Here is a 23,142-nt window from a genome sequence, read left to right as displayed (position 1 = left end):
TCCATGGGGGTCCCTGTGCCCATGGGGTCCCTGTGCCCGCAGGGGGGGCCCCTCCCGGGGGGGGCCGTTTCTCGCACGTGGCCGCGGTGCTGGGGGGTTTGGGGGTCCCTGTGCCCATGGGGTCCCTGTGCCCGCAGGGGGGGCCCCTCCCGGGGGGGGCCGTTTCTCGCACGTGGCCGCGGTGCTGGGGGGCCGCGTGCTGCTGGTGGCCGGGGGCTTCGGGGGGACCCCCCGCGCGGACCTGCGCGCGTTCAAGGTCCCGCCCTTCGTGTTCCAGGCGCCCGCGCACGATGTGAGTTGGGGGACCCCAAAACCCCCGGGGACCCCAAAACCCCCCTGAACCCCCCGGGGACCCCAAAACCCCCCTGAGCCCCCCAAACCCACTGAACTCCCCCTGAACCCCCCGGGGACCACAAAACCCCCCCGAGCCCCCCCAAACCTCCCTGAGCCCCCCAAACTCCCTGAACCCCTCTGAACCCCCCCAAAACCCCCTGAACCCCCCAAAACCCCCCAGAGTCCCCCAAACCCCCTGAACCCCCCAAAACCCCCCTGAGCCCCCTAAACCCCCTGAACCCCTCTGAACCCCCCCAGAATCCCCCTGAGCCCCCCAAAGCCCCTGAACCCCCTCTGAGCCCCCCTAAGCCCCCTGAGCCCCCCTAAGCCCCCTGAACCCCCCCTGAACCCCCCCTGAGCCCCCCCAAACCCCCCGGGGTCCCCTGAGCCCATCTGGGAGTCCTGAGCCCATTGGGGGGGTCTCTGGGGCTCTTGGGGTCCCTGCACCCGTTTGGGGGGCGGCTGCAATGGGGGGTCCCTGTGCCCATGGGGGGGTCCCACACCCATTTGGGGGAGCAGCAATGGGGGGTCCCTGTGCCCATGGGGGGGTCCCACACCCATTTGGGGGAGCAGCAATGGGGGGTCCCTGTGCCCATGGGGGGGTCCCTGTGCCCATTGGGGGGGTCCCACACCCATTTGGGGGGCAGCAGCGGGGGTCCCTCTGCCATGGGGGGGCAGCAGCGGGGGTCCCTGTGCCCATGGGGGTCCCTGTGCCATGGGGGGGTCCCTGTGCCATGGGGGTCCCTGTGCCATGGGGGGGTCCCTGTGCCATGGGGGTCCCTGTGCCCATGGGGGTCCCTGTGCCCATGGGGGGCGGCAGCGGGGGTCCCTGTGCCATGGGGGTCCCTGTGCCCATGGGGGGGTCCCTGTGCCATGGGGGTCCCTGTGCCATGGGGGGGTCCCTGTGCCATGGGGGTCCCTGTGCCATGGGGGTCCCTGTGCCATGGGGGCGGCCGCGGGGGTCCCAGCTCCCCGCCCCCCCAGTACCAGCTGGACCACTGCTCCCTGTACGTGGAGAGGGGCACGTGCAGCCGGGACCCCCAGTGCGCCTGGTGCCAGGGGGGGTGCCAGGCCGCGGGGCCCCCCCACGGCAACGTGAGTGCGGGGACACGGGGACGTGGGGGGAATGGGGACATGGGGACATGGGGGGTGTGGGGGACATGGGGACACAGGGGGTGTGGGGGACACGGGGACGTGGGGGGAATGGGGACACGGGGGGGACATGGGGACATGGGGGGACACGGGGGGCATGGGGGGAATGGGGACATGGTGGGAATGGGGTCATGGGGGACATGGGGGGTGTGGGGGGACATGGGGGGAATGGGGACATGGGGGGCATGGGGGACATGGGGGGCGTGGGGGACATGGGGGGAATGGGGACATGGGGGGACATGGGGGATATGGGGGATATGGGGGGGAATGGGGGGGAATGGTGGGTGTGGGGGAACATGGGGGGACATGGGGACATGGGGGGAATGGGGACATGGGGGACGTGGGGGACATGGGGGACATGGGGACATTGTGGGGGGACATGGGGGACATGGGGGACATGGGGGGGAATGGGGGGGAATGGGGACATGGGGGGGATGGGGGACATGGGGGGACATGGGGGGACATGGGGGGACATGGGGGATATGGGGGGGAATGGGGGGAATGGGGACATGGGGGGACGGGGGGACATGGGGGGAATGGAGGGTCCTGGGGGATGGGGGGGCCAGGGAAATGGGGGGGACTGGGGGGTCCTGGGGAACTGGGGTGGAGTGGGGGATCCTGGGGGGAATTGGGGGGTCCTGGGAGTACAGGGGGGTCCTGGGGAATTGGGGGGGTCCTGGGAATGGGGGGGTCATGGGTTTTGGGGTCCCTGAGCCCCCCTTAGTGCCCCAGCTCGGGGTGTGGGGGTCGGGGTCCCGGACGCCTGGGTCCCTGAGCCCCCCTTAGTGCCCCAGCTCGGGGTGTGGGGGTCGGGGTCCCGGACGCCTGGGTCCCTGAGCCCCCCTTAGCGCCCCAGCTCGGGGTGTGGGGGTCGGGGTCCCGGACGCCTGGGTCCCTGAGCCCCCCTTAGCGCCCCAGCTCGGGGTGTGGGGGTCGGGGTCCCGGACGCCTGGGTCCCTGAGCCCCCCTTAGCGCCCCAGCTCGGGGTGTGGGGGTCGGGGTCCCGGACGCCTGGGTCCCTGAGCCCCCCTTAGTGCCCCAGCTCGGGGTGCCTGGGGCTGGCGCGGCTGCTCGGGGACTGCGAGTCCTGCCTCATTTTTGGGGGGGCGGGGCCGGGCCCCCCCCGCACCCCCGGGGCGCTGGGCTGGTGCGTGCAGAATGAGACCTGCATGCCCCTGGGGGGTGAGTGGGGGTTTGGGGGTCCTGTGTGCCCCTGGGGGGTGAGTGGGGGCCCAATGGTTTGGGGGTCCTGGGGAGCTCGGGGGGCTTTGGGGGTCCCGGGGGGCTCTGGGGGGTTTGGGGGTCCTGTGTGCCCCTGGGGGTGAGTGGGGGGCCCAATGGTTTGGGGGTCCTGGGGGGCTCGGGGGGGTTTGGGGGTCCTGTGTGCCCCTGGGGGTGAGTGGGGGGCCCCAATGGTTTGGGGGTCCTGGGGGGCTCTGGGGGGCTTGGGGGTCCCCGGGGAGGTTGGGGGTCCCCCCTGACCCTGGGGTCCCAGGGGGGTCTCTGGGGGCTTTGGGGGTCCCCGTGGGGATTTGGGGGTCCCCCCTCACTTCGGGGTCCCGGGGGGGGATTTGGGGGTCCCCTGGGGAGGTTTGGGGGTCCCCCCTGACCCTGGGCTCCCAGGGGGGTCTCTGGGGGGTTTGGGGGTCCCCGGGGAGGTTTGGGGGTCCCCCCTGACCCTGGGGTCCTGGGGGGGTCTCTGGGGGGTTTGGGGGTCCCTGGGGGGGTTTGGGGGTCCCCCCTCACTTCGGGGTCCCGGGGGGGGATTTGGGGGTCCCCTGGGGGTCCCCCTGACGTGGGGGTCCCATGGCCCCCCCGTTGGCAGAGCAGAGCCGGTGCCGCGTGGGTCAGATCTCGGGGACCCACGGCTGGTGGGGCGCGCGCCCCGACTTCCTGACGGCGCTGGAGCTGTGCCGGAGCCGCGGGTTCGCGCCCGGGCTGCACCTGCTCACCTTCCAGCACCCCAAAAACGCCTCCCAGCCCGACAAGGTGGGACCCCAACCCCCCGACCCCCCAAACCCCCCCGACCCCCCAAAACCCCCCTGACCCCCCAAACCCCCCCTGAACCCCCAAACCCCGCCTGAACCCCCCAAACATCCCCCAAAGCGCCCCTGAGCCCCCTGAGCCCCACAGCCCCCGCTGCCCCTGCTCACCTTCCAGCACCCCAAAAACGCCTCCCAGCCCGACAAGGTGGGACCCCAACCCCCCGACCCCCCAAAACCCCCCTGGCCCCCCAAAACCCCCCTGAACCCCCCAAACATCCCCCAAAGCGCCCCTGAGCCCCCCTGAGCCCCCAAACCCCCCTGAGCCCCCAAACCCTTCCAGACCCCCCTGGACCCCCAAACCCCCCTGAGCCCCCAAACCCCCCTGAACCCCCAAACCCTTCCAAACCCCCCTGAACCCCCAAACCCCCCTGGACCCCCAAACCCCCTGAACCCCCAAACCCCCCTGAACCCCCAAACCCTTCCAAACCCCCCTGAGCCCCCAAACCCCCCTGAAACCCCAAACCCCCCTGGACCCCCAAACCCCCCTGAACCCCCAACCCCCCCCATAGCCCCCAAACCCCCCTGAACCCCCAAACCCCCCTGAACCCCCAACCCCCCCCATAGCCCCCAAACCCCCCTGGACCCCCAAACCCCCCTGAAGCCCCAAACCCCCCCATAGCCCCCAAACCCCCCTGAACCCCCAAACCCCCTGGACCCCCAAACCCTTCCAGACCCCCCTGAACCCCCAACCCCCCATAGCCCCCAAACCCCCTGGACCCCCAAAATCCCCTGAACCCCCAAACCCTTCCAAACCCCCCCGGACCCCCAAACCTCCCATAACCCCCAAACCCCCCTGAACCCCCAAACCCTTCCAAACCCCCCTGGACCCCCAAACCCCCCTGAACCCCCAAACCCCCCTGGACCCCCAAACCCCCCTGAACCCCCAAACCCCCCTGAACCCCCAACCCCCCCCATAGCCCCCAAACCTCCCTGAACCCCCAAACTCTTCCAGACTGCCCTGAACCCCCAAGCCCCCCTGGACCCCCAAACGCCTCCATAGCCCCCAAACCCCCCTGAACCCCCAAACCCTTCCAAACCCCCTGGACCCCCAAACCCTTCCAGACCCCCCTGAACCCCCAACCCCCCATAGCCCCCAAACCTCCCTGAACCCCCAAACCCTTCCAGACTGCCCTGAACCCCCAAGCCCCCCTGGACCCCCAAACCCCTCCATAGCCCCCAAACCCCCCTGAACCCCCAAACCCTTCCAAACCCCCCTGGACCCCCAAACCCCCCTGAACCCCCAAACCCCCCTGGACCCCCCAACCCCCCTGAACCCCCAAACCCCCCTGGACCCCCAAACCCCCCTGAACCCCCAAACCTCCCTGCACCCCCCAACCCCCCTGAACCCCCAAACCCCCCTGGACCCCCAAACCCCCCTGAGCCCCCAAACCCCCCTGAACCCCCCTGAACCCTCCTGAGCCCCCAAAATCCCCCTGAACCCCCAAACCCTTCCAAACCCCCCTGAACCCCCAAACCCCCCTGGACCCCCAAACCCCCCTGCACCCCCAAACCCCCTGCACCCCCAAACCCCCCGACCCCCCCTTTGGGCGCAGGTGTCCATCGTGCGCAGCACCACGGTGACGCTGAACCCCCCTGAACCCCCAAACCCCCTGAACCCCCAAACCCCCCTGGACCCCCAAACCCCCCTGAACCCCCAAACCCCCTGAACCCCCAAACCCCCCTGGACCCCCAAACCCCCCTGAACCCCCAAACCCCCCCATAGCCCCCCAAGCCCCCTGACCCCCCTTTGGGCGCAGGTGTCCATCGTGCGCAGCACCACGGTGACGCTGAACCCCGGGGGGGACGCGGCCGTGTCCCTCGAGTACCGGGGCTTCCTGTACCCCCTGCTGGGGCCCCCCCAGGGCCCCCCCAACATCTGGGCCCGGATCCAGCGCCTGGACCTCGTGGCACAGCTGGCGCGGAGCCCCGGGGACCCCGAGCTGGTGAGGGGGGGGGACCCCAAAACTGACCCGGGGACCCCAAAACTGACCCGGGGACCCCGAGCTGGTGAGGGGGGGGGACCCCAAAACTGACCCGGGGACCCCGAGCTGGTGAGGGGGGGACCCCAAAACTGACCCGGGGACCCCGAGCTGGTGAGGGGGGGGGACCCCAAAACTGACCCGGGGGGTCTCTGGGGTCCCATGGGGGGTCCCTCACGGTGTCCCCCCCGTTTTGGGGTGCAGGAGGAGGTGGGGGTCCCAGGGGGTCTCTGTGGGTCCCGGGGGTCTCTGGGGTCCCATGGGGGGTCCCTCGCTGTCTGACCCCCATTTCGGGGTGCAGGACGAGGTGGGGGTCCCAGGGGTCTCTGTGGGTCCCAGGGGTCTCTGTGGGTCCCGGGGGTCTCTGGGGTCCCATGGGGGGTCCCTCTCTGTCTGACCCCCATTTTCGGGGTGCAGGAGGAGGTGGGGGTCCCGGGGGTTCTCTGTGGGTCCCAGGGGTCTCTGGGGTCCCATGGGGGTCCCTCACTGTCTGACCCCCGTTTTCGGGGTGCAGGAGGAGGTGGGGGTCCTGGGGGGTCTCTGTGGGTCTGGGGGGGTTCTGGGGGGTCCCTCGCTGTCTGACCCCCATTTTGGGGTGCAGGAGGAGGTGGGGGTCCCGGGGGTCTCTGTGGGTCTGGGGGGGTTCTGGGGGGTCCCTCACGGTGTCCCCCCCGTTTCGGGGTGCAGGAGGAGGTGGGGGTCCCGGGGGTCTCTGGGGTCCCATGGGGGGTCCCTCGCTGTCTGACCCCCCCGTTTCGGGGTGCAGGAGGAGGTGGGGGTCCCGGGGGTCTCTGTGGGTCCGGGGGGTCTCTGGGGTCCCATGGGGGGTCCCTCACTGTGTCCCCCCCGTTTTTGGGGTGCAGGAGGAGGTGGGGGTCCCGGGGGTCTCTGGGGTCCCATGGGGGGTCCCTCACGGTGTCCCCCCCGTTTCGGGTGCAGGAGGAGGTGGGGGTCCCGGGGGTCTCTGTGGGTCCCGGGGGTCTCTGTGGGTCTGGGGGGGTTCTGGGGGGTCCCTCACGGTGTCCCCCCCGTTTTTGGGGTGCAGGAGGAAGTCGGGCGCTGGTCGGCCCAGGACCGGGAGACGCGGCCGCTGCGCCGCCCCCGGGCGGGGCCGCTTTTCGGGGCCCTGGAGCGCGGGAGCCGCTTCGGGCTGCGCGTGGAGGGACGGACAAACGGCTCCGGACACACGGCCGAGCTCACGCTGCTCTGGGACCGCACCGGGGTGCCGGGGGGCAGCGTGAGTGGGGGGGGCACGGGGGGTGCGGGGGGGGGCACCCGGGGGGGCACGGACGGACAAACGGCTCCGGACACACGGCCGAGCTCACGCTGCTCTGGGACCGCACCGGGGTGCCGGGGGGCAGCGTGAGTGGGGGGGGCACGGGGGGGGCACGGACGGACAAACGGCTCCGGACACACGGCCGAGCTCACGCTGCTCTGGGACCGCACCGGGGTGCCGGGGGGCAGCGTGAGTGGGGGGGGGGCACGGGGGGGGCACGGACGGACAAACGGCTCCGGACACACGGCCGAGCTCACGCTGCTCTGGGACCGCACCGGGGTGCCGGGGGGCAGCGTGAGTGGGGGGGGGGCACCGGGGGTGGGGGTGTGGGGGGGCTATGGGGGGCTATGGGGGTTCGGGGGGTGGGGGGCTATGGGGAGCTAAGGGGGGTATGGGGGGGTATGGGGGTTCAGGGAGGTGGGGGGGTATGGGGGTTTGGGGGGGCTATGGGGGGCTATGGGGGTTCGGGGAGGTGGGGGGGTATGGGGGTCTGGGGGGGCACCATGGGGGGCACGGACGGACAAACGGCTCCGGACACACGGCCGGGATGAGCAGAGGGAGTGGGGGTTGAACTTGGGGGGGGGGGGGGGGGTCACTATGGGGGTGCAGGGGGGGTCCCGATAGGGTGCAGAATCCAGATGGGGGCTCCACCCCCCTGGTCTGGGGGGTTCAGGGTCACTTGGGGTCAGGGTCGCTTGGGTTCAAGGTCACTTTGGGGTCAGGGTCATTTAGGGTCAGGGTCACTTGGGTTCGAGGTCACTTAGGGGTTCAGGGTCACTTTGGGTTCAAGGTCACTTGGGGGGCTCAGGTTCACTTGGGCTCAGGGTCACTTGGGTTCAAGGTCACTCTGGGGGTTCAGGGTCACTTTGGGAGTTCGGGCTCAGTTTGGGGGTTCGGGCTCAGTTTGGGGGTGCCCCCCCCGACCCCCCCATGTCCCCCCCCCCAGGAGATCTCGTTCTTCTTCCTGGAGCCGTTCTGGCCCCCCCGGGCTCTTGGGGGCTCATGGGGCTCAGGGTCACTTGGGGTCAGGGTCACTTGGGTTCAAGGTCACTTGGGAGGGCTCAGGTTCACTCTGGGGGTTCAGGGTCACTCTGGGGGTTCGGGCTCAGTCTGGGGGTTCAGGCTCAGTTTGGGGGTGCCCCCCCCGACCCCCCCATGTCCCCCCCCCAGGAGATCTCGTTCTTCTTCCTGGAGCCGTTCTGGCCCCCCCTGGGCTCTTGGGGGCTCAGGGGGCTCAGGGTCACTTGGGGTCAGGTTCACTTGGGTTCAAGGTCACTTGGGAGGGCTCAGGGTCACTTTGGGGGTTCAGGGTCACTCTGGGGGTTCGGGCTCAGTTTGGGGGTTCGGGCTCAGTTTGGGGGTGCCCCCCCCCACCCCCCCATGTCCCCCCCCCAGGAGATCTCGTTCTTCTTCCTGGAGCCGTTCCGGGCGCCCCCCGGGCGCTGCCCCCTGCGCGGGTCCTGCCTGGCGTGCCTGTCGGACCAGGGCTGCGGGTGGTGCCCCCCCAGCGCCTCCTGCCAGCCCCGCCTGCCCCCCCCGGGCCGACAGGGGGAGGGGCCGTGCGGGGGGGGGCGGGGCCCCCGCCTCATCCTCACCCCCCCCGGCTGCCCCCTGTGCGAGGAGCACCGGAGCTGCCCCGCCTGCGCCGCTGTGAGGGGGCCACGGGTGGGGGGGGCTATGGGGGGGTATGGGGGGGTATGGGGGGTATGGGGGGGTGGGGGGGCTATGGGGGGCTATGGGGGGCTGGGGGGGTATGGGGGGGTGGGGGGGTATGGGGGGCTATGGGGGTGTGGGGGGCTATGGGGGGCTGGGGGGGTATGGGGGGGTATGGGGGGGTATGGGGGTGTGGGGGGCTATGGGGGGCTGGGGGGGTATGGGGGGGTATGGGGGTGTGGGGGGCTATGGGGGCGGGGGGGGTATGGGGGGGTGGGGGGGCTATGGGGGGCTATGGGGGCGGGGGGGTATGGGGGGGTGGGGGGGCTATGGGGGGCTATGGGGGCTGGGGGGGTATGGGGGGGTATGGGGGTGTGGGGGGCTATGGGGGCGGGGGGGGTATGGGGGGGTGGGGGGGCTATGGGGGGCTATGGGGGCGGGGGGGTATGGGGGGGTGGGGGGGCTATGGGGGGCTATGGGGGCGGGGGGGTATGGGGGGGTGGGGGGGCTATGGGGGTTCGGGGGGCTATGGGGGGGTTCGGGGAGGTGGGGGGGTATGGGGGTTTGGGGTTTTGGGGGGCTATGGGGGGCTTGGGGGGCTATGGGGGTTTGGGGGAGTGGGGGGGTATGGGGGGCTATGGGGGTTCAGGGGGTTTGGGGGGGCTATGGGGGGCTTGGGGGGCTATGGGGGTTCGGGGGAGTGGGGGGGTATGGGGGTGTGGGGGAGCTATGGGGGGCTGGGGGACTATGGGCGGCTGGGGGGTGTGGGGGTGTGGGGGAGCTATGGGGGTTTGGGGGGCTATGGGGGGGTTCAGGGAGGTGGGGTATGGGGGTTTGGGGGGGTATGGGGGGCTATGGGGGTTTGGGGGGCTGGGGGGGCTATGGGGGGCTATGGGGGTTCGGGGAGGTGGGGGCTCTGGGGGTTTGGGGGGGCTCTGGGGGTTTGGGGGGGCTGTGGGGATTTGGGGGATCTGGGGTCTCATGGGGGGCTGTGGGGGCTCTGGGGTTTCTGGGGGGCACTGGGGGGGCTCAGGGGGCTCTGGGGAGGTCCAGGGGGTGCAGGGGGTTTTGGGGGGGCTCTGGGGGTGTTTGGGGTCTCTGGGTGGGTCTGGAGGTCCCTGTGGTTTTTGGGGGGCTCAGGGGGGTCCGGGGGGGTGCAGAGGGTTTTGGGGGGGTCTGACCCGTCCCCCCGTGCCCCCCAGGACCCCCTGTGCGAGTGGCAGAGCCACAGCAGCAAGAAGGGCGACTTCGTGTGCAGCCGCAGGGGGCGCCAGGAGGGGGCCGTGCGCGCCCCCCAGGACTGTCCCACCCCCTGCAGCCAGTGAGGGGCTTTGGGGGGCGGGGGGGGGGTCTGGGGGGGTGTACAGGGGGGTTTTGGGGTTCGGGGGGGTCCGAAGGGGGGTCTGATGTGTTCCGGGGGGGTCTGTGTCCCCCCCCCCAGGCGCACATCCTGCTCGGAGTGCCTGGAGGGTCCCAATCAGTGGGCTTGGTGTCGGAGTTCTGTGGGGGTTTTGGGGGGTTCTGGGGGGTTTTGGGGGGGTGTACAGGGGGGTTTTGGGGTTCGGGGGGGGTCCGAAGGGGGGTCTGATGTGTTCCGGGGGGGTCTGTGTCCCCCCCCCAGGCGCACATCCTGCACAGAGTGCCTGGAGGGCCCCAGTCAGTGCGCCTGGTGTCGGGGTTCTGTGGGGGTTTTGGGGGGTTCCGGGGGGTTTTGGGGGGGTGTACAGGGGGGTTTTGGGGTTCGGGGGGGTCCGAAGGGGGGTCTGATGTGTTCCGGGGGGGTCTGTGTCCCCCCCCCCCAGGCGCACATCCTGCTCAGAGTGCCTGGAGGGTCCCAATCAGTGGGCTTGGTGTCGGAGTTCTGGGGGGGTTTTGGGGGGTTCTGGGGGGTTTTGGGGGGGTGTACAGGGGGGTTTTGGGGTTCGGGGGGGTCCGAAGGGGGGTCTGATGTGTTCCGGGGGGGTCTGTTTGCCCCCCCCAGGCGCACATCCTGCTCGGAGTACCTGGAGGGCCCCAGTCAGTGCGCCTGGTGTTGGGGTTCGGGGGGGTTTGGGGGGTTCCGGGGGGTTTTGGGGGGGTGTACAGGGGGGTTTTGGGGTTCGGGGGGGTCCGAAGGGGGGTCTGATGTGTTCCGGGGGGGTCTGTGTCCCCCCCCAGGCGCACATCCTGCTCAGAGTGCCTGGAGGGCCCCAGTCAGTGGGCTTGGTGTCGGGGTTCTGTGGGGGTTTTGGGGGGTTCCGGGGGGTTTTGGGGGGGCGTACAGGGGGGTTTTGGGGTTCGGGGGGGTCCGAAGGGGGGTCTGATGTGTTCCGGGGGGGTCTGTTTGCCCCCCCCAGGCGCACATCCTGCACAGAGTGCCTGGAGGGCCCCAGTCAGTGCGCCTGGTGCCAATCCACCCGCCGCTGCTTCCTCTTCGCCGCCTATTTGGCCAAATACCCCTATGGGGGGTGCAGGGGCTGGTACGACAGGTGAGGGGGGGCCGGGGGTCCTGGGGGGGCCCTGGGGGGTCTGGGGGGGTCATTGGGACGTTCTGGGGGGTCCAGGGGGGTCCTTGGGACATCCTGGGGGGTCTGGGGGGGTCATTGGGACATTCTGGGGGGTCCAGGGGGGTCCTGGGAGACACAGGGGGTTCTGGGGGGTCCGGGGGGGTCCTTGGGACATATTGGGGGGTCCTGGGGGGTTCTGGGGGTCCTGGGGGTCATTGGGATGTTCTGGGGGGTCCTGGGGGTTCTGGGTGTGCTGGGGGCCCAGGGGGGGTCCTGGGGGTCCTGGGGGGGTTCTGGGGGGTCTTGGGGGGTCCTGGGGCCCAAATGGACGTTCTGGGGGTCCTGGGAGGTCTGGGGGGTCCTGGGGGTTCTTGGAGGTTCTGGGGGGTCTTGGGGGGTCCTGGGGGGCACAGGGACCCCCTGGGGGTCTTGGGGACCCTTTGGGGCGCACAGGGGTGTCCTGGGGGTCCCGGGGGGCATAGGGACATGCTGGGGGTTTGGGGACACTTTGGGGGTCCTGGGGACCCTTTGGGGGGCACAGGGACATTCTGGGGGGCCAAGGGGGTCCGGGGAGGGTCCTGGGGGGTGGGTCCCATTTTGGGGTGACCCCCGTTGCCCCCCCAGCGTCCACTCAGCCCCCCAGTGCCTGGAGTGCGGGGGCTTCGGAACCTGCGCCGAGTGCCTGCGGAACAGCGGCTGCGGGTGGTGCGGGGACACCGGGAACCCCACCCTGGGACGGTGAGACGGGGGGACCCCAAAACCGGGGGGGACCCCAAAACATGGGGGGGACCCCAAAACATGGGGGGGACCCCAAACCCCGCACCCAGTGCCTGCGGAACAGCGGCTGCGGGGGGTGCGGGGACACCGGGAACCCCACCCTGGGACGGTGAGATGGGGGGACCCCAAAACCGGGGGGACCCCAAAACATGGGGGGGACCCCAAAACCGGGGGGGACCCCAAAACATGGGGGGGACCCCAAAACATGGGGGGACCCCCAAACCCCGCACCCAGTGCCTGCGGAACAGCGGCTGCGGGTGGTGCGGGGACACCGGGAACCCCACCCTGGGACGGTGAGACCGGGGGGACCCCAAAACCGGGGGGGACCCCAAAACCTGGGGGGACCCCAAAACATGGGGGGGACCCCCCAAACCCCGCACCCAGTGCCTGCGGAACAGCGGCTGCGGGGGGTGCGGGGACACCGGGAACCCCACCCTGGGACGGTGAGACCGGGGGGACCCCAAAACCGGGGGGGACCCCAAAACACGGGGTGACCCCAAAACATGGGGGGGACCCCCCAAACCCCCCACCCAGTGCCTGCGGAACAGCGGCTGCGGGTGGTGCGGGGACACCGGGAACCCCACCCTGGGACGGTGAGACGGGGGGACCCCAAAACCGGGGGGGACCCCAAAACCGGGGGGGACCCCAAAACGTGGGGGGGACCCCAAAACACGGGGGGACCCCAAACCCCGCACCCAGTGCCTGCGGAACAGCGGCTGCGGGGGGTGCGGGGACACCGGGAACCCCACCCTGGGACGGTGAGACCGGGGGGACCCCAAAACCGGGGGGGACCCCAAAACATGGGGGGGACCCCAAAACATGGGGGGACCCCCCCAAACCCCGCACCCAGTGCCTGCGGAACAGCGGCTGCGGGGGGTGCGGGGACACTGGGGACCCCCCTGGGGACACCCCCAACATTGGGGACACCCCCCAGTTCTGGGGACCCCCCTGACCCCTGGGGACCCCCCTAGGGACACCCCCAATCCTGGGGACACCCCCATATCCTGAGGAACCCCCTGAGCCCCCTGTCCCCTGGGGTCCCCCCAACTCTGGGGTCCCCTCTGACCCCTGGGGACCCCCCTGACCCCCAGGGACCCCCCCAACCCCCTTGACCACTGGGGACCCCCCTGGGGTCCCCCCTGACCCCCCTGGACCCCCTTGAACCCCAGGACCCCCCTGACCACCAGGGACCCCCCCAACCCCCTTGACCACTGGGGACCCCCTGGGGACCCCCCTGACACCCCTGGACCTCCCTGACCCCTGGGGACCCCCCTGACCCCCTGAGCCCTGGGGACCCCTTGGGGACCCCCTAGGGACCCCCCTGAGCCCTGGGGACCCCCCTGACCCCTGGGGACCCCCCTGAACCCCAGGACCACCCTGACCCATGGGGTCCCCCCAATGCCTGGGGTCCCCTCTGACCCTTGGGGACCCCCCTGAACCCCAGGGACCCCCCTGACCCCTGGGGTCCCCCCGACCCCTGGGGACCCCTCTGACCCCTGGGGACCCCCCTGAACCCCAGGACCCCCCTGACCCCCCTGGACCTCCCTGACCCCTGGGGACCCCCCTGACCCCCCTGGACCTCCCTGACCCCTGGGGACACCCCTGACCCCCTGAGCCATGGGGACCCCATGGGAACCCCCTAGGGCCACCCCCTGACCCCTGGGGACCCCCTGGGGACCCCCCTGACCCCCTGAGCCCTGGGGACCCCATGGGACCCCCCTAGGGACCCCCCTGACCCCTGGGGACCCCCCCCAGTTCTGGGGACCCCCCTGACCCCTGGGGACCCCCCTGAGCCCTGGGGACCCCCTGGGGACCCCCCTGACCCCCCAGGACCCCCCTGAACCCCAGGACCACCCTGACCCATGGGGTCCCCCCGATGCCTGGGGTCCCCTCTGACCCTTGGGGACCCCCCTGAACCCCAGGGACCCCCCTGACCCCTGGGGTCCCCCCGACCCCTGGGGACCCCTCTGACCCCTGGGGACCCCCCTGAACCCCAGGACCCCCCTGACCCCCAGGGACCCCCCCAACCCCCTTGACTGCTGGGGACCCCCCTGACCCCCCTGGACCTCCCTGACCCCTGGGGACCCCTCTGACCCCTGGGGACCCCCCTGACCCCCCTGGACCCCCCTGAGCCCTGGGGACCCCCCTGACCCCTGGGGACCCCCCTGACCCCTGGGGACCCCCCTGAGCCCTGGGGACCCCCTGGGGACCCCCCTGACCCCCGTTGTCCCGCAGGTGCCTGGAGGGCGACTTCTCGGGGGTGTGGGGGTTCCCCAACTGCTCGGTGGCGCTGGGGTCGCCCCCGGGCGCGGGCGCCTGGTCCTACGGGCGCTGCCCGGACGTGGACGAGTGTCACCTGGGGCTGGCGCGCTGTCACCCGCTGGCCGCCTGCCACAACACCCCCGGCGCCTTCCAGTGCCGCTGCCCCCGCGGGTACGCGGGCGACGGGGTGACGCGCTGCGACCGCACGTGAGCACGGGGACATGGGGACATGGGGACATGGGGGACATGGGGGTACGCGGGCGACGGGGTGACGCGCTGCGACCGCACGTGAGCACGGGGACATGGGGACATCATGGGGACATGGGGACATGGGGACATCATGGGGACATGGGGACATGGGGGACATGGGGGTACGCGGGCGACGGGGTGACGCGCTGCGACCGCACGTGAGCACGGGGACATGGGGACATCATGGGGACATTGGGGACATGGGGACATGGGGGTACGCAGGCGACGGGGTGACACGCTGCGACCGCACGTGAGCACGGGGACATGGGGACATGGGGACATCATGGGGACATGGGGACATTGGGGGGATATGGGGGATATGGGGGATATGGGGACATTGGGGACATGGGGACATGGGGGTACGCGGGCGACGGGGTGACGCGCTGCGACCGCACGTGAGCACGGGGACATGGGGACATCATGGGGACATCATGGGGACATGGGGACATTGGGGACAATGGGGTCAATGGGGGGGATATGGGGGACATGGGGACATTGGGGACATGGGGACATGGGGGTACGCGGGTGACGGAGTGACGCGCTGCGACCGCACGTGAGCACGGGGACGTGGGGACAATGGGGACAATAGGGACATTGGGGACATTGGGGTCAATGGGGGGATATGGGGGACATGGGGACATTGGGGACATGGGGGTACGCGGGTGACGGGGTGACGCGCTGTGACCGCACGTGAGCACGGGGACACGGGGGGACATGGGGACATCATGGGGACATGGGGACATGGGGGACATTGGGGTCAATGGGGGGACAGGGGGGATATGGGGGATATGGGGACATTGGGGACATGGGGACATGGGGGTACGCGGGCGACGGGGTGACGCGCTGCGACCGCACGTGAGCACGGGGACAAGGGGGGACATGGGGACATTGGGGACATGGGGACATGGGGACATGGGGACATGGGGGTACGCGGGTGACGGGGTGACGCGCTGCGACCGCACGTGAGCACGGGGACACGGGGACATGGGGACATCATGGGGACATGGGGACATTGGGGGGATATGGGGGATATGGGGACAATGGGGACATGGGGACATGGGGGTACGCGGGCGACGGGGTGACGCGCTGCCACCGCACGTGAGCACGGGGACAATGGGGACATCATGGGGACATCATGGGGACATGGGGACAATGGGGGGATATGGGGACATTGGGGACATGGGGACATGGGGGTACGCGGGTGACGGGGTGACGCGCTGCGACTGCACGTGAGCACGGGGACAATGGGGACATCATGGGGACATGGGGACATTGGGGGGATATGGGGACATTGGGGACATGGGGACATGGGGATGGGGACACTGGGGACATGGGGATGGGGACACCGGGGGCACGGGGGACAAGGGGGGACAGGGTGTCACTGTGGGGGTCCCCGTGTCCCCAATGTCCCCACTGTCCCCCCAGGTGCTACGAGGACTGCGGGCACGGCTACTGCAGCGGGGCCCCCAACTTCACCTGCGTGTGTCACCTGGGCTGGACCTCGCTGTCCCCAAACGCCACCAACGGCACCGGGGGGTCCCCAGATGTCACCAACGGCACCGGGGGGTCCCCGAACGCCACCAGCAGCCCCGGGGGGGACCCCGGGGGGGACCCCGCTCCCCGCTGCTCCGTGGACTGCGGGTGCCACTTCCACAGCAGCTGTGACACCGCGGGGCCCGGCGTCTGCGACCGCTGCCACAGTGCGTCCCCGCCTGGCCCCGGCGTCCCCAAGTGTCCCCCAGTGTCCCCGAGTGTCCCCGAGTGTCCCCGAGTGTCCCCACTGTGTCCCCATGTCCCCATATCCCCCAATGTCCCCATGTCCCCCACGTCCCCAGTGTCCCCATGTCCCCAATGTCCCCATGTCCCCATTGTCCCCAGACTGGACCCACGGCGAGCGCTGCGAGCTGTGTCCCCATGTCCCCATATCCCCCATATCCCCCATATCCCCCCACGTCCCCCATGTCCCCCACGTCCCCAATGTCCCCAATGTCCCCACGTCCCCAATGTCCCCCATATCCCCATATCCCCCCATGTCCCCATATCCCCAATGTCCCCATGTCCCCCCATATCCCCCATGTCCCCAATGTCCCCATGTCCCCAATGTCCCCAATGTCCCCCACGTCCCCAATGTCCCCATGTCCCCCACGTCCCCAATGTCCCCCATATCCCCATATCCCCCATGTCCCCATATCCCCAATGTCCCCATGTCCCCCCATATCCCCCATGTCCCCAATGTCCCCATGTCCCCAGTGTCCCGTTGTCCCCAGACTGGACCCACGGCGAGCGCTGCGAGCTGTGTCCCCATGTCCCCATATCCCCCCATGTCCCCCCATATCCCCCCATGTCCCCCATATCCCCCCATATCCCCCCATCCCCAATGTCCCCACGTCCCCAGACTGGACCCACGGTGACTGCTGCGAGCTGTGTCCCCATGTCCCCATACCCCCCATATGTCCCCATGTCCCCAATGTCCCCCATGTCCCAATGTCCCCAATGTCCCCATGTCCCCATGTCCCCATGTCCCCCATGTCCCCATGTCCCCATGTCCCCATGTCCCCAATGATGTCCCCACGTCCCCAGACTGGACCCATGGTGACCGCTGCGAGCTGTGTCCCCATGTCCCCATATCCCCCCATGTCCCCATGTCCCCATATCCCCCATATCCCCCATATCCCCCATATCCCCCCACGTCCCCCATGTCCCCCACGTCCCCAATGTCCCCATGTCCCCATGTCCCCAATGTCCCCATGTCCCCAATGTCCCCAATGATGTCCCCAATGTCCCCCATGTCCCCAATGTCCCCACGTCCCCAATGATGTCCCCACGTCCCCAGACTGGACCCATGGCGAGCGCTGCGAGCTGTGCGTGCCCGGCAGCTTCGGCTCGGGCGCGTCCCCCGGGGGCTGCCGGCCCTGCCAGTGCCACGGCCACGGGCGCCCCGGCCCGGGCTCTGCTGCTGCCGCCCCCCGCGTCCCCATGTCCCCATGTCCCCAATGTCCCCATGTCCCCAATGTCCCCAATGATGTCCCCAATGTCCCCATGTCCCCCATGTCCCCATGTCCCCAATGATGTCCCCATGTCCCCAGACTGGACCCACGGCGAGCGCTGCGAGCTGTGCGTGCCCGGCAGCTTCGGCTCGGGCGCGTCCCCCGGGGGCTGCCGGCCCTGCCAGTGCCACGGCCACGGGCGCCCCGAGCGCGGCCACTGCCACCCCGGCTCGGGGCTCTGCTTCTGCCGCCCCCCCACGCGCGGCCCCCGCTGCGAGCGCTGCGCCCCCGGCCACTTCGGGGACCCCCGGTGAGCGGGGGGACGGGGGATGGGGGGATGGGGGGGACGGGGGGGACGGGGGGATGGGGGGATGGGGGGGCATGGGGGACGGGGGGGATGGGGGGACATGGGGGACGGGGGGATGGGGGGATGGGGGGGACATGGGGGATGGGGGGACATGGGGGATGGGGGGGATGGGGGGATGGGGGGTTGGGGGGGATGGGGGGACATGGGGGATGGGGGGGACATGGGGGATGGGGGGTTGGGGGGGATGGGGGGACATGGGGGATGGGGGGGACATGGGGGATGGGGGATGGGGGGGATGGGGATATGGGGATATGGGGGGACATGGGGACGATGGGGACGGGGGGACAGGAGGGACATGGGGGACATGGGGGATATGGGGATATGGGGAGACATGGGGGGACAGGGGGGCATGGGGACAATGGGGATGGGGGGGCATGGGGGACAGGGAGCCATGGGGATATGGGGACAGGGGGACATGGGGGACAGGGGGGCATGGGGGACGGGGGGGATGGAGGACATGGGGCATGGGGCCATGGGGGACAGGGGGCCATGGGGGGACATGGGGGACAGGGGGCATGGGGACAATGGGGATGGGGGGGCATGGGGGACGGGGGGGATGGGGGGACATGGGGGGATATGGGGGACAGGGGGACATGGGGGGACAATGGGGATATGGGGGACATGGGGGACATGGGGATATTGGGGGGATATGGGGGACATGGGGATATTGGGGGGATATGGGGACATGGGGGGACAGGGGGACATGGGGGACATGGGGGGATATGGGGGACATGGGGTATGGGGGACATGGGGACGTGGGGGGACAGGGGGACATGGGGGATATGGAGACAAGGGACATGGGGACATGGGGATGTGGGACATGGGGGGATATGGGGACGGGGGACATGGGGACAATGGGGCCATGGGGACATGGTACGTGGGGACATGGGGGGACATGGGACAAGACTTGGGGTCACTGGGGGGCTTTAGGACCCTGGGGGTCACTCGGGGTCACTGGGGGGCTTTAGGACCCTGGGGGTCACTCGGGGTCACTGGGGGGGCTTTAGGACCCTGGGGATCACTTGGAGTCACTGGGGGGGCTTTAGGGCCCTGGGGGTCACTCGGGGTCACTGGGGGGGCTTTAGGACCCTGGGGGTCACTCGGGGTCACTGGGGGGGCTTTAGGACCCTGGGGGTCACTCGGGGTCACTGGGGGGGCTTTAGGACCCTGGGGGTCACTCGGGGTCACTGGGGGGGCTTTAGGACCCTGGGGGTCACTCGGGGTCACTGGGGGGGCTTTAGGACCCTGGGGGTCACTCGAGGTCAATGGGCCGTGGGGGCCGTGGGGCCGGGGGGACCCCAGGGGCCTGGGGGCCCCCCCCCGGCACTGACAGCGCCCCCCCAGGTTCGGCGGGCGCTGCTACCGGGAGTGCGGGGGCCGGCACTTGGTGGCCAACCTGTCGGCGCTGGTGGCCACGCAGCCGCTGGCGCTGGGCTCGCGGGGGCCCGGGGGGGCCGCGGGGGGGCCCCAGTTCTGCGTGTGGGTGCTGGCGGTGGGGGGGGGGGCGCCCAGGGGTGCCCCCCCGGGGAGCCCTGTCCCACCATCCACGTGGAGCTGGAGCAGGACCAGCCCGGGCCCTGCGAGGTACGGGGGTCTGGGGGGGCCGGGGGTCTGGGGGGGTCTGGGGGGTCTGGGGGGGCCGGGGGGTGCAGGGGGGTCTGGGGGGTCTGGGGGTGCATGGGGGTACAGGGGGGTCTGGGGGTGCATGGGGGTCTGGGGGGTCTGGGGGTGCAGGGGGGCACAGGGGGGTCTGGGGTGCATGGGGGTCTGGGGGGTCTGGGGGTGCATGGGGGTCCGGGGGGGTCTGGGGGTGCATGGGGGTACAGGGGGGTCTGGGAGTGCAGGGGGGTCTGGGGGTACATGGGGGGGTCCTGGGGGGTCTGGGGTGCAGGGGGGTCTGGGGGGCCTGGGGTGCATGGGGGTACAGGGGGGTCTGGGAGTGCAGGGGGTCTGGGGGTACATGGGGGGGTCCTGGGGGGTCTGGGGGTGCAGGGAGGGGTTTGGGGGGTCTGGGGGTGCATGGGGGCACAGGGGGGTCTGGGGGTGCAGGGGGGTCTGGGGGGTCTGGGGGTGCAGGGGGGTCCAGGGGGTGCATGGGGGGGTCCTGGGAGGTCTGGGGGGGTCCGGGGGATCTGGGGGTGCAGGGGGGGGTTTGGGGGGTCTGGGGTTCCTGGTGGGTCTGGGGGTGCAGGGGGGTCTGGGGGGGTCTGGGGGTGCATGGGGGTACAGGGGGGTCTGGGGGGTCCGGGGGGTTTGGGGGTGCATGGGGGTCCTGGGGGGTCTGGGGGTGCATGGGGGGGTCCTGAGGGGTCTGGGGGTGCATGGGGGCACAGGGGGATCTGGGGGGGTCCGGGGGGTCTGGGGGTGCAGGGGGGGGTTTGGGGGGTCTGGGGGTGCAGGGGGGTCCTGGGGGGCCTGGGGGGGTCCGAGGGGGTCTGGGGGTCCGGGGGTGCATGGGGGTGCAGGGGGGTCTGGGGGTCCTGGGGATCTAGGGGTGCATGGGGGGGTCCTGGGGCGTCTGGGGGTGCAGGGGGTCCTGGGTGGTTCTGGGGGGGTCCCGGGGGGTTTGGGGGGTCCTGGGGGCTTTGGGGGTCCGGGGGGGTTTGGGTGGTTCTGGGGGTCCTGGGGGTCAGGGGGGGTCTCCAGGGGTCCCAGGTGGTTTGGGGGGTCCCGGGGGTCCTGGGTGGTTCTGGGGGGTTTGGGGGGGTCCTGGGGGTCCTGGGTGGTTCTGGGGGGTTTGGGGGGGTCCTGGGGGTCCTGGGTGGTTCTGGGGGGTTTGGGGGGTCCTGGGGGTCCTGGGTGGTTCTGGGGGGTTTGGGGGGGTCCCGGGGGTCCTGGGTGGTTCTGGGGGGCTTGGGGGGGTCCCGGGGGTCCTGGGTGGTTCTGGGGGCTTGGGGGGGTCGGGGGTCCTGGGTGGTTCTGGGGGGTTTGGGGGGTCCCGGGGGGTTTGGGGGGTCCCGGGGGTCCTGGGTGGTTCTGGGGGGTTTGGGGGGTCCCGGGGGTCCCAGGTGGTTCTGGGGGGTTTGGGGGGGTCCCGGGGGTCCTGGGTGGTCCCGGGGGGTTTGGGGGTCTGGGGTCCCAGGTGGTTCTGGGGGGTTTGGGGGGGTCCCGGGGGTCCTGGGTGGTCCCGGGGGGTTTGGGGGGTCCCGGGGGTCAGGGGTGTCGGGGTCCCTGCCCCAGCGCCCGTGTCCCCCAGGGCAGCTTCACCTACGTGTTCGACGGGGTCCCCCCGTTCCTGGACTCGGGGCGGCTGGAGGGGGACCCCACGCTGCTGGGGGCGCTGTGCGGGGGGGGGGCGCTCAGCCTGGACGCCACCTCAGGTGGGGGCTGGGGGCGCGGGGGCTGGGGGGGCTGGGGGGCTGGGGGGTCTATGGGGGCTGGGGGGTCTATGGGGGTCTATGGGGGCTGGGGGGTCTATGGGGGTCTATGGGGGTCTGGGGGGTCTGGGGGTCTGGGGGTGTGGGGGTTTGGGGTGCAGGGGGGTCTATGGGGGTCTATGGGGGTCTATGGGGGTCTATGGGGGCTGGGGGGTCTATGGGGTCTGGGGGTGCAGAGGGGTCTATGGGGGTCTATGGGGGTCTGGGGGTGCAGGGGTTTGGGGTGCAGGGGGGTCTATGGGGGCTGGGGAGTCTGGGGGGTCTATGGGGGTCTATGGGGGCTGGGGGTCTGGGGGTGCAGGGGGGTCTATGGGGGCTGGGGAGTCTGGGGGGTCTATGGGGGTCTATGGGGGCTGGGGGGTCTGGGGGTGCAGGGGGGTCTATGGGGGTCTGGGGGGTCTATGGGGGTCTATGGGGTCTGGGGGGTCTATGGGGGTCTATGGGGGTCTATGGGGGCTGGGGGGTCTATGGGGGCTGGGGGGGCTGGGGGGTCTATGGGGGTCTATGGGGGTCTATGGGGGTCTAGGGGTGCAGGGGGTGTCTATGGGGATCTATGGGGGTCTGGGGGGTCTATGGGGGGCTGGGGGGTCTATGGGGTCTATGGGGGTCTATGGGGGCTGGGGGGTCTATGGGGGCTGGGGGGTCTATGGGGGCTGGGGGCGCGGGGGGGCTGGGGGGCTGGGGGGTCTATGGGGGTCTATGGGGGGCTGGGGGGTCTATGGGGGCTGGGGGTGCAGGGGTTTGGGGTACAGGGGGTCTGGGGGTGCAGGGGGGTCTATGGGGGTCTGGGGGTGCAGGGGTTTGGGGTACAGGGGGGGGTCTGGGGCTGCGGGGGGGTTGGGGGTGCATGGGGGTCTGGGGGTGCAGGGGGCGGTTTGGGGTGCAGATGTTGGGGTGCAGGGGGTGGTTTGGGGTGCAGATGTTGGGGTGCAGGGGCGGTTTGGGGTGCAGATGTTGGGGTGCAGGGGGCGGTTTGGGGTGCATATGTTGGGGTGCAGGCGCGGTTTGGGGTGTGGATGTTGGGGTGCAGGGGGCGGTTTGGGGTGCAGATGTTGGGGTGCAGGGGCTGATGCTGGGGTGCAGATGTTGGGGTGCAGGGGGCGGTTTGGGGTGCAGATGTTGGGGTGCAGGGGCGGTTTGGGTTGCAGATGTTGGGGTGCAGGGGCGGTTTGGGGTGCGGATGTTGGGGTGCAGGGGGCAGTTTGGGGTGCAGATGTTGGGGTGCAGGGGGTGGTTTGGGGTGCGGATGTTGGGGTGCAGGGGGCGGTTTGGGGTGCAGATGTTGGGGTGCAGGGGCGGTTTGGGGTGCAGATGTTGGGGTGCAGGGGCTGATTCGGGGTCCCCCAGGGGTGCTGGTCCTGTACCACGAGTCCAACGGCAGCGCGGTTTCGGGGTTCAACGCCACCGTTGGGGTGCGGGGGGCAGCGGGGGCCCCGGAGCCGCTGTGTTTTGGGGACCCCGGGGACCCCAACTGCCCCCCCTGCCCCGGGGACTGCGGCGCCCGGCTCGGGAGGGGGGGCTGCGAGCAGGTGAGGGGTTTGGGGGGCTGGGGGGCTGGGGGGCTGGGGGGGCAGGGGGGTTTGGGGGGCAGGGGGGGCTGGGGGGCTGGGGGGGCAGGGGGGTTTGGGGGGGCAGGGGGGTTTGGGGGTGCAGGGGGGACTGGGGGGTTTGGGGGAGGTTTGGGGGAATATGGGGGGGTCTATGGGGGTGTCTGGGGGGTCTATGGGGGTCTATGGGGTCTGTGGGGGTCTATGGGGGTCTATGGGGTCTGTGGGGGTCTATGGGGGTCTGTGGGGTCTGGGGGGGTCTATGGGGTCTGGGGGGGTCTATGGGGGTCTATGGGGTCTGTGGGGGTCTATGGGGGTCTGTGGGGTCTGGGGGGGTCTATGAGGTCTGGGGGGGTCTATGGGGTCTATGGGGGTCTATGGGGTCTGTGGGGTCTGGGGGGGTCTATGGGGTCTGTGGGGGTCTATGGGGGTCTATGGGGTCTGTGGGGGTCTATGGGGTCTGTGGGGGTCTATGGGGGTCTATGGGGTCTGGGGGGGTCTATGGGGTCTGTGGGGGTCTATGGGGTCTGGGGGGGTCTATGGGGTCTGGGAGGTCTATGGGGGTCTATGGGGTCTATGGGGTCTGGGGGGGTCTATGGGGGTCTATGGGGTCTGGGGGGGTCTATGGGGTCTGTGGGGGTCTATGGGGGTC

The 23,142-nt window shown here is 70.9% G+C and overlaps 1 protein-coding gene across 1 annotated transcript in view; it reads left to right on the top strand.

Annotated features, from left to right (window-relative positions):
* Nucleotides 1-23,142, top strand: part of MEGF8 (multiple EGF like domains 8) — a 69,450-nt gene that overhangs the window by 13,256 nt on the left and 33,052 nt on the right. Inside the window, 16 exon segments of the mRNA XM_071800529.1 lie at nucleotides 138-292; nucleotides 1,318-1,428; nucleotides 2,520-2,667; nucleotides 3,311-3,474; nucleotides 5,288-5,473; nucleotides 6,555-6,746; nucleotides 8,181-8,435; nucleotides 9,641-9,759; nucleotides 10,775-10,906; nucleotides 11,549-11,662; nucleotides 13,937-14,170; nucleotides 15,638-15,912; nucleotides 17,299-17,509; nucleotides 18,911-19,150; nucleotides 20,768-20,886; nucleotides 22,291-22,472. Coding sequence (XP_071656630.1) covers nucleotides 138-292; nucleotides 1,318-1,428; nucleotides 2,520-2,667; nucleotides 3,311-3,474; nucleotides 5,288-5,473; nucleotides 6,555-6,746; nucleotides 8,181-8,435; nucleotides 9,641-9,759; nucleotides 10,775-10,906; nucleotides 11,549-11,662; nucleotides 13,937-14,170; nucleotides 15,638-15,912; nucleotides 17,299-17,509; nucleotides 18,911-19,150; nucleotides 20,768-20,886; nucleotides 22,291-22,472 — 2,837 coding nt within the window.

Source organism: Patagioenas fasciata, chromosome 31 (assembly GCF_037038585.1).
Source record: "Patagioenas fasciata isolate bPatFas1 chromosome 31, bPatFas1.hap1, whole genome shotgun sequence".
Lineage (NCBI taxonomy): Eukaryota > Metazoa > Chordata > Aves > Columbiformes > Columbidae > Patagioenas > Patagioenas fasciata.
Note: the sequence above shows the minus strand (reverse complement) of the source record. Positions and strands in the feature narration are given on the sequence as shown.